Source organism: Mycetomoellerius zeteki, unplaced genomic scaffold (genome assembly GCF_001594055.1).
Source record: "Mycetomoellerius zeteki isolate Tzet28-1 unplaced genomic scaffold, Tzet1.0 scaffold264, whole genome shotgun sequence".
NCBI lineage: Eukaryota > Metazoa > Arthropoda > Insecta > Hymenoptera > Formicidae > Mycetomoellerius > Mycetomoellerius zeteki.
The window spans coordinates 209,973-221,327 of NW_017257243.1; the positions used below are offsets into that span (position 1 = coordinate 209,973).

The 11,355-nt window shown below is 37.7% G+C and overlaps 1 protein-coding gene across 1 annotated transcript in view; it reads left to right on the plus strand.

The window, feature by feature from the left end:
• Window positions 1-10,865, plus strand: part of mam (neurogenic protein mastermind) — a 203,882-nt gene extending 193,017 nt beyond the window's left edge. The window contains 4 exon segments of the mRNA XM_018450053.1: window positions 5,074-5,257; window positions 6,195-6,509; window positions 6,949-7,203; window positions 7,964-10,865. Of these exon segments, the coding sequence (XP_018305555.1) occupies window positions 5,074-5,257; window positions 6,195-6,509; window positions 6,949-7,203; window positions 7,964-8,208 (999 nt within the window). The 3' untranslated portion in view covers window positions 8,209-10,865.
• Window positions 10,866-11,355: the final 490 nt, after the last annotated feature.

Here is an 11,355-nt window from a genome sequence, read left to right on the forward strand (position 1 = left end):
GGAGCTCTCGTTTTTCTATACAGCACAAACTGTTCTAGCAATATTGCAACAACATTGCAATGCTACAGCAATATTGTAATAACATTGCTGCAAGCTTTTGCGCTGTATACGGTGCGTGTCGATGGTGACACGTGCGACGGTAACACGTGTCGCTGTTCGAGCAATTTCGCAATCGATGCAAATGACCTCCATCCGAATTTTTATATGCATCGTAGATACGAAATTATTTTCATGATAAGTACGTAAATTACTCGTTCAGTTCTCATTCGTATCGAATTGCTCTGCATTATAATAGCGATCACACGTGCAACGTTTATCTTTATGCGATTATTATCGTCTTCCATGCGCTTTCTCACCTTTATCCGATATCATTCGCGCTCGAGAATCGCGATTCTGAGCCGTTACACCGATAACCGATATGATCCTCCGGAGCGAAAGCTTTCGCTGTGACGATCGTCTATGCAGGTAAGATAATCGCGAGATCGCGGCGCGATGGCACATTATCCGAGACATTAAGCTCGTATCCGGCGAGAGAGGAAGAGAAGGAGAAAGAGGGAGATATGAGAAAGCCCGCGACGTCCGTATGCAACAGGTACCGCTACTAGGTCTTTTGCAACTTCTGCCTCGTCGTGTTGAAAGAAACGACACAAATAGGACAAATAGCGCGAGCGCGAGCGCGACGGAGGACACGGAGGCTTTCTCCGAGACGGGAACAATGGACGAAAAAGTTTTTGCGCCGCGCCACGGAGTTTCCTGTGGAAGAACCCGTGATATCGAGGGAAGCGGGATCGGTAAATTAGTGTTCTCGGCGATTACTTCACGCGAGATTAAGCGTCGTCGATACGTACGCTTTTGTTCGCGATGGTTCTTCGCCTCGTCGGTCTTAAAGGCGACAAACTCTTGACGACGTTAAACGTATAATTTAGCACGCTTATTCCGCACGCAAAGAATATCGCAGCAAGCGACAATGTAATTTGTCGGTCTCTTCACACTCGGAGAAAAACATAGCGGTAGTGTATAGGTGACAACTATACAAGTTTTATGTTATGTGTAGAATTAATGTACGTAGCCGAATAAACTGTTTTATAATCGCATATATAATAATTATAATATGAAATAGTTTATTCAACGGTGTATATTAATTCAACATATAAAATTGTATATGTTGTCACTTATCTGTATTTTGACACTACTATATCTTTTTCTCTAATTGCACGCATACATTCTTTTCGATTTTTTCTTCTTCTAGTTAAACATTTTCTAACGAGAAGGAAATTGGGGATTATCTTTCCTTAAAGAGAATTTGATAGAAGACCTTTTTTTAACGACTCTTTAATACTCCACTCGTGAAAACTTTCAATTGAACTCTTCGATCAAAGTACATCCAGGATTTGATATAATAGGGAAGTTATTCTTAAACTTTTTAATTGATTTAAATTAGATGAAGTAATTTTTTGTTCCGCTCGTATTGCGCGATCTAATTCATCTTTGTTGCAAAAATTACGATGATCGCGTGAAACGGTCATTGTACGATTAGACATGCGTCGCCGAGAAGTCAATTTAGCAATTATCAGTGTTAGCTGTTATCTGTATAAAATTATCTAGATAATTTTCTTAGATGAAGAAATGGCTTTATTTTATCATTATTGATGTAATTAATAAGATATTATTTAGATTATTAGGATATATATTATGTCCTTTTTAGATAAAAGAAGTGTTATCTTTTTCAAATTATCTTAATGTATAGCGAGTTTAGTATGCACTCCCCAGTATAGGATTTTTAAACATCTCCTTTTTTATGAACCGAATATTTATGTTCAATGTTGTTAGATCAATATTGTTCCAAATTTATAATTCTGAACATTGACTTGATGTGTATCAACGTTATCGTCTATTAAAAAAAATCTTTCAATATTGAAGTATTTTTATGTTTAAAATCTAAATCTAAAGAATTAGCTAAATTTTTACTTTTATCCATATATCAACATTTTTTTTATTTTTATCACCTAAAGTTATTTAAAATTGATATACTTTTTTTGTGAAATTTGTATCTCAAACAAATTATATAATTTTGTTTCTTCAAAACAATTTATGACATTAATATGTTATTAGAAAGCTGAATTTTTAATCTTTAAAGTCTTATACTTTTTTATATTTATAATAGTTTATTTATATATATTCGTAATATTTAGTTGTCAGACACGTTCACGTTTGGGAAATAATAAGACGAAGATAAAAGTTTTAAAATTATGTTTTGAGGTCAGGTCAGTGTTTTTTTTGCTTTACATAATAAGCTTTACAGAATTATTCTCTCAAAATGAGTTTTTTTTTATGACATACTAATGAACAAAATTTAACACAAAATCAGAAAATATTAATAATCTTTTAATATAAAAACTGTAATGTGCTACATTACATGATGGAGATAATACGATGCATTAAACTTTTTCTAAAATGAAATAATTTCACGTATTATGCAATGAAAATATTATTAAATCTATCATACAGTGATAGACGAGATATTCAGCTTTAATTTTATCCTTTCTCTTATTGCGTTTAAAATATTTTTTGTAAATATTCTACTTTTTCTTAGATACGCTGCATTCCCTCCATTCTCCCCTTTCATACAAAAATCGTTTATCAAATATATAATAATATTTGAGAAATTCTAATTTAAAGAAGTATAAAGATTTATACGATAAATGAAAATATGGATATATTGTTTCTATATTCTAAATTGTGTTTTGCTAAAAAAAGTGATTATTTTAAAATTATCTAAATGAAACGTTTGATAATTTATCTTATCTTTATCTACATAATTTTTTTTTAATCTGTTATCTAAGCGCAACACTGGCAATTGCAAAATTGCGTATACGGAGCTACTCGTCGAGATCTCGTAGAGTTTGCGTGGTCGTCGCATCGGCGAATGACTCAGTCCGCAATGGCCCGATTGTTATCTCGATAATACTAAGGTACCAAAGACGACGATGCTCGTGCTCCAGTTACTAATTGTACGTTTCATGCAATTGGTTAGTCATCCTGTTCAGTCGGGGATAAGCTTGAGGCGATAAAGCGGTGCATCATCCAGAACGACGTGCAGCCAGCCCGATGATTTTATCTCGGGTGAGGAGTGCTCGGCCAATATTAGTATGCGCGAATCGATTGCTTTCTTTCAAAACACATTTTTGCATATGTACGCATGTAATTGATTAATAATAGACAGAACGATCTCAATGAATTGAAGAAGCATAATTCTTGCGGTTGATTCTTGAATCGTTTCACCTTGAACCATAATTCTTATCATTATACTTCTGCATATCGCTCATTTGCTACAGCATAATTCAAAAAAAAATTTTCCAGAAAATGAATTTCAATGTTTTGAATTATTAAAATTTGTTATATTAATTTTGAAATATAATTTTGGTATAATATATATATATATATATATAACTGATTGTAAAGAAATATAAAAATATTCTATTAAAGTACATTTTTTTTCTTCTTTTTTTTATGTTTTTATTCTTTTTCTACAAGCAACTAAAAATGATATTTTTTGAATTATGTTGTTAATTGCATTTGCGAATCTATTCTCTTTCCGCACTTACATGCAACATGTAGCGATCTCGCGATCTAGATTAGCGCTTACTCGCGGCCTCGCAATGATATTGGAATTGACAGGATGATCGGCCCCGTATCCATTCTGATCCATTAGGATAGTTAACGTGCACAGAACAACAGGAGTATCATCGTCTATGAGTTCTAGGAATTGCCAGGGCTCTCGTTGTAGAAACCTATTCCCATTCTCGTTGTACAATATCGAAATGCGAGTCGAGATGATAAAATATCTCGGTAACTTTTTGCAAAATTACGAAATTTGCATGAATAGAATCGACGACGAAAAGAATAAGAAAACAAAATATTTTTAAAGCTTCCACAACTATCTTAAGCCCGTGTCGCGCTACGCGTTGGAGATTGCGAATTGAAAATTCGAATTCAATATAAATCAGAACGAAATAAATGAAAATTAAAATTATTTGATTGTTCAGCAAATTATTTTACTGACCCTCTAAAAATTCCCCGAGTTTTGTTTAAAAATTTAATTAGGTACAGATCTAAAAATAATTTTGTTGAATCATCAAAATAATTATGTAGAACGATTAAACGTTGATGACAATACTATAAGTTTTAACATTCCAGCAATTTAAACGTCCTACATAATTATATTTTTAATTAGCAAGTTAAATTTTTAAATATTTTAGCAAAACCGTTCTTTCCATGTGGAAGTTCTTCTCCTTTAAACAATGATGCTTACAATCAAGCGACCTCACACGATCGCGATGATCGTGTTAGATGCGTCGTTGTGCACGATTTATCAGAATCGATGATGACGGTGCGGCGATCTCGCTGTGCAAGAGCATCCGAGTTTGCGTTTTCCGCTTCCTGGTATTACGCGGCTGCGAGGAAAGTCCGGGGCGAGGAAAACGCACGACAATGTAAAACGGTGGCGGCGATAATCGCGATGCTAGAATCGGCGTGGCGGTCAGGATGCAGCTCGCCTCCCGTCTCGCTTTTCTCGCCGTCGCCGCTGTCGGATACGTTCACCCTTTCGCTCTCCCGCTCTCACACCACTCTTCTCCGCTCACCTCCTCTCGTTCGTCGCGCCGGCCGGCGTCTCTTTCCACTCTCGACCGAGCAACAACCTGCGATTAGGCGTGCAACGCCCTTCTGCTCTCTCGCTTTCTCGAGGCTCCGCGAAAGACCGACGGAAACCGCGACGAGCCGACCTTAAAATCGCATACTGTACATTGCGATTTTCAGTATACGCCGATTTTCAAATCGGTGTCGGAGACAACTTCGAACTCGAAGTCTTAGAAGTGAGTCACCAGAAAAGGAACACGTGAATGTGTCTGCCTTCGACTTTAGAAATGCAGGAAGATATATGACACAATTTTAATATATCTGATCTTTTCTAAAATATTCAGTTAAATTAAGATTAGGAGGCGTTCTGCCTCTATCATTCTGTATATCTTTCTTGTTTTTTTTTCTGATATTTGTATGTTTCTAATTTTGCAGGTGATGCAGCAGCAGCAGCAGCATATGGCAGGTGGAATGGGAAGCGTAAGGCCGCCACCCCCAGAATACAAGGCTGCAGCCCAGGCACAGATGATGCATGCTAGTATCGGTATGGGTCAGCAAGCGAGGTTTGCAAATACTGGGCCCATGCGCAGAGTTACGCAACAACCTATGCCACCGTCGGGTAAGCTCGAAAAAATTTAACCGGCCCGTTACAGTTTGTTCATTTTTACCTTATAGTTTAATGTTTAAATTTTAATATATCGCCTTTTTACTTCAGAAGTGACACAACTAAAAAACGTGATTTTCAAGTTACTATCAATGAGTTAGATAAACATTACCCTATCAATCATCAGACTAACTTATCTTCATAAAAAATAATCGAAATTGTCACAACTCAAAAAAGGTAATCTTTTAAGGATTGTGAAATGGAACTGACATTTGATTAGTCATTAATTTTCTGGCAAGTTGAAAAATAGTTTTTTCTCTTTTTTTTGGGAAATTTAATTTTTTTAGTTATCTCTCCCTTTTGAAATAAGAGAGCAATAATAAAACAGATAGTTTCGCGAAAAAATACTATTAATACAATAACATCACCAAAATCCATTGTGTGATAGTAAATAGATATTTCATGCGCTCGATACTTCATGTTCACCGTTGTTCAACATCTTGGCGCGAGTAACACGTTTGAATATCAGCGTGGAAAGAATTTGACCAAGCGTAAACGCGATGCTAACGTTCCCCTGGATTCGCTCCAAGAGGAAGAGAGGCAGAGGTAGCAAAAGGTGACGTAGAGAGGGAGTCGAAACTATCCTTATATATCCTGGCCTCTATAAGACTCCTATCGATCGAGTCGACGCCGGTTTTCCCGAGATTCTATCCAAACGGAAGGAAATCTGCAGATTTTCGCCGAGCACTGCTCTCTCTTAAAATTTCGCGTTCTTGAATTTGACGATCCGTACCGTGACGTCATCGCGATTTACAATTTCGGTTGAATTTAATGCGTTCGTACCGTCACAAAATTCTTTGTTTACACGCTTTCGAGTTTAAGTAAGCAGCAGCAGTAGTAGCAACGTTAGACGACGTCTTGCATTACGGCACGTGTGGATGTTTTTTCGCAGGTCCGATGATGAGGCCGCAAATGGCGCAACAACAGCAGCAGCAGGCGTTACACGCGGCCGGCGGTAATATGTACATGGGCGGCGGCGGGATGGCTGCCATCGGCAATATGCATCAGATGCATCAACGGCTAGGCTACCCGAGAACCAACAATCAACGGCCGCCCAACGTCAGCGTTGGACCTCCGGACGGCCTTGGAAACAGCATCGCGGGTCGCGGGGCCCAGCAGGACCAATGGCGACACGCAGTTTTGATGCAACAACAGCAGGGCTTTCAGGCACAAATGCGCTCGCAATTCAACCAGCAAAGTCACCAAGGTGTGAGAGAGTGAGAGAAAGAGAAAGAAGGAGAAACAGATATGATGCGCTTCCAGCAAGAAGCACAGTTTAACACAGTGATCATTTCATCTTTGTTTAATTGGCAAACAACAAGGATGTAATGATTCATTATGTTATACTGTATCATCTGTCTCTTGCTGAAAAGCATCCGGACACTATTGTGTTCATCGAAAGAATCATGAGTCAGTTGTTGATATCAGAATTTCACGTTAATTCGGAGTTCGCTCTCTCGAACGATGTCCTCGTTTTCCGATGTCGTCGGAGATCAGGAATGTGCGTGTCGCTGCGTTTTATTTGGATATAAATGCAAATCATATTCATAGAGAATTAAGCACGTCTCGCGAATTTTATTCATTATTATTTGTGAAAATTATTTGAATTGACATTGCGGGATTTAATTAAATCACGTTTTTCGCAGGTGCTTTTGGCATGGGCGGCGCGGGCAACACAATGCAAATGACTGCGGCGCAGATGCAACATCAACAGTTAATTCGTTCGCAAAACGGCGGCATAGCTGGCTCGGGGATGTCCAACAGCACGCAGATGCAACAGCTGTTGACGCAACAGCACCAACAACAAACGCTGGCTATGCAGCAGAATAATAATCAGATGTCGTTGCAGATGCAGATGTCACAGACAACGTCTGTAAATTCAGTCAACGTTACTGGGACCGGTGAGTAGTGATCCGCGAAAAATACACCGAAAATAAAGATGTTCTGATTATACGCTTGAGCGTAACTAATTATTAGCCATACAAATTAAACGAAATTTCCCATGGAATTATCTAAGTAGTCTATATATAAAAGCAGCTGTATTCAAAAATATAAAAAAATTTACATTGAAACTCCAAAAGAAGTTAAATTATTTCTACTGTTGTAGGAAGAAAAGTGCAAAAGAAGTTAAATCCCCAAATTTCTACTGTTACAAACGCAGTTACATTTATCAGTCATATTTAATAAAAATGACGAACGTTTTGTTCCAAAATCAGTTAAAATCCTTCCTCTAGCTGCAAAACTAGTCGAGTACATTCTATTTTAATAAATTATATTTCTCAGGCCACGTTATACAAGTTTTGTTAACTAAAACGATGCATTTTTCTTATGTTCAATTGCATCAATATTACTTTAACTTTAAGCGAGGCTTAAAATTCTCTTTTTCTCTCTTTTTTTAAAGCCAAGAGAAACAGAAAAGAAGAGAGTTTTAAATCTCGTTAAAGTGACGTTGGTGCAATCGGGCCTTAATTAAAAAATTCTTGATAGTGTGTTAAATGAGAAAAATTATTCAATATATATAAGTTTTTTCGCTCTCGCAAAAAATTACAAATGGAGATAATGATTTTTATCAATGGGACTTACCTACTCTACGTTTTGTGCCACGAATATTTGTAGCAACGTTTAACACATTTAATTAGACTTGATGAATTGTATGTTTAGGTTCTCCTCTGCATCCGCATCAACAGTATGGTGCAGGTAGCCCTGGAGTACGTAGTCTACCGCCACCGCAGCAGCACGCTCAGCCGCCACCACCGGCCACCGCTACGGATCCGTCCGTGACGGCCCCTGACTTTACCCTCGAATTCTTGGAGAACCTTCCTACGGGAGACACGTCAAACTTTAGCGCCCAAGAGCTGCTTAATTCTCTCGACTCTACGGCCGGTTTTAATCTCGATATTCTGTAATGGAACCGTACCTACAGTATGGTCGGTTTAGATGTCGGTGCCTGGCGATATGCCGATTTTACTACGATGTCAAGCGAGTAAGATCGACCCCTTAAAGTGTATACTTAGCGCAACGGTACCGACGAATTTCACTTCGTCCGCGTATTGATCTGCTTTCTTCCCATCGTGTTTTCCCTTATTGTATCAAACGAATCGATTTTCTCAGTGCATTTTTGGAAGAGACCATCGACCCGGATGTCCCTTTTCGAATCTTCGATTTTTAATTACAAAAAAGCATTGTCTATAAACGAAACGTTTGATTCAAGTGAATTTTATTAGAGTTCTAAAAGGTATTGATGGAAATAATAATATTATGATAGAGGACCGACTCTTTTTTGAGCTCGATGTTGAGAAAACGGATGCAGATTGATGATACTTTGTTATATTCAATGACTGACAATTGCGAATGACGACAGTTACCCACCGGTGCGACAAAGTCCCACAACCGGTCGTAGTGCATTCTCGGTCACCGCTTCCGCGGCCGCCGACTATTCTTTTAGGCAATCATATTTTAGTAAAATTTAATTTTGTAATAACCGCCGAAGGGCAAGGAAGTTTAGCCCTGGAGATGTGGTAGCGTGGGATATCAAGAGGTACGTGGAAATCGTTCTATCGTTTTCTCGTCGGGCAACGATACCCATTTTTGAGAAAAGACGATACAAAGCCAGGAGATCGCGGTTCCTATTTTCTTTTCAAGTTCGCCCACGCTTGGCTATATCGAGAACGATCGATAAATTTCCGAGTGCTCACGTCGACGACTTCGACAACTGCGATGACTTCGACGAGCATTCCGCAAGACGATTCTCCTCTCTCTTGATTTTTCACGTTGAAAATTTGCGCAAGTAGATAGAGATATTGATATTGATAAAGAGGCCACGATTATAGAGTTTACTCGATTGAATCTATTCGGTCGAAAAAATTGGTTACCTTGCGCCGACTCGTCGTTGCAAAACGTCCAAGATTTCTGGACAGGCGAGCCTGGCCGGGCGTTAATACTTTATAAGAGTAATAATGTAACAATGTAACGATTATATTATATCATTATATCACAATAGCGTAATAATATATCGTTATATTATTACATTATTATAAAAATAATAATGTAGTAACGTAACGATTAGAGAGTAGCGTATTTAATTATGTCATTAACGGCATATTTACAATTAACAGCAAGTCAATTATCAAACATCCAATTTTATGAGTTTGTGACGCGCGACGCAAAATCGCGCACTAATCTGATCGGTCCGTACATCGGAAATTTTTACAGTAAGAAGGATTGAAAAAAACTTCTTCCTAAACATTGTTAGCGCTAATACAGGATAAAATGGTCCTTCATTGTAAATAGATATTAAAAACTAGAAGAAATTCGAAGCGTTAAGATCGCACAGTTTAGCCGATTATATAAGAGTAAGGAATTTAAAATATATAGATAAATATTATAATGAGATAATAGTGATTAATGATGTCGGTAATATGCAGGTGGAAATGCGTGCATGAAAGAAATTATGCGCGACTGAGAGGGAGCGTGTAGTAAAAGACGTGAAAATGAATGTATCAGCGACAGGGCACATTTGTTAATTGGTAAATATATTTATTAAGTTTTAATACCGAATGTGCTGTGTCGCGCTGTGTCGAGGCTGCACACAAATAATCACGGTGAGATAGATTCCATTTTCGACGCGGCGAACTACTTGTATTTTCTAAAGGGGCAATCGTTTCTCGAGAATTTGCGCGGAGTGTATCGTCGAAATATTCACCGTTCTTTTCTTTTTCTTATTTTGTCAAACGGTAACATCTTGAGCTTTATTTTGAAGATTTTTAAGAACCTAAAAATAACGAACAAAAAATCCTAAAGTTTGCGCTTTGTGTCATTCGTATATGTGAAATTGTTAATGTATAATAGGTCACTATGTAGTTCGATGCTACGAGAGAGAGAGAGAGAGAGAGAGAGAGAGAGAGAGAGAGAAGGAGAGAAAAGGAATCTGCGATTATTCTTCCAAATAGCGATACATTCCATAGATAACAAAAAAGGAATAGCGATCTGTGGTTCGTCTAATCAAAAGTACTGTTTAAAAAAAAAACAAATACACGACAGAAAGAAATATTAATGTTATAATATAAGAGTAAAACAGATATATTGAATCCCGCGCTTACATATACATACGCAGAAAGCACATCCTCGACCGTTCGCCGAAAGTGTGCACGAAGACTTCCGATCGGATTTTATTATCGCTTGTCGCGACTGCGCTAGAAACTAGCAAGTCCCGCGCCAAGTGGATTAGAAGATAATAATAATAATCATTTTTTAAATTTCAATCGGGTGGGGTAACACTATCTTGTAAAATATTGGGGCCATAAAACATAATCTAAAAAAAGATAGGAAAGGAAGAGAAGAAGAAGATTAGAGGCTGATTCTCACGTCAATACCTTTGTAAAATCTTTGAGAAAATCTCGACAAAAATCAATTACATTGATTTGTCCATTTTGTATGTTTCACGCGAGTGAGAGGAGAAGGGGAGAGGGAAGAGAGAACTGCGAGGAGGCGAAACTGCGCATTGTTATAGGGAAGAGCATCAGGGACCAACCGAGAGATAGAGATAGAGAGAGAGAGAGTGAGAGAGAGAGAGAGAGAGAGAGAGAGCGCAAAAGTGCGTGATGTCGATTGTCACAGTGGATCGTTGTCTCTTTTTTTTCTGAACAATTGCAAAGAAGGAATTAGTGCCTAATAAAAAAAAATTTGAGTCATTTGTTACCGACTTGTTAGAAAACTAGCTACACAATGTCAGCATTATACGCTCGAGTTTTTTGCATAAAAGGGAACCACGTGCACTTACGCGCAAACAGACAGGTATATCGCGACGCTTGCATCAAAGAAACGTTAACTTTTCGTACTGTCGACAGTTGATCGTGAAAAAGCATAATCGAGACGAAGGTTGCAACGTGTTAAATTTCTTGAGGATGGCCTTGATTAGAGACGCATATATACATATATATCGTATTATTTATAAATATTTATGAAAGAAACATTATTATATAATACGGGCATTTCGTATATAGAATAAATTTCATGTTGAATTGTTATTAATAAAAGCGTTGAGTTCCTACAAG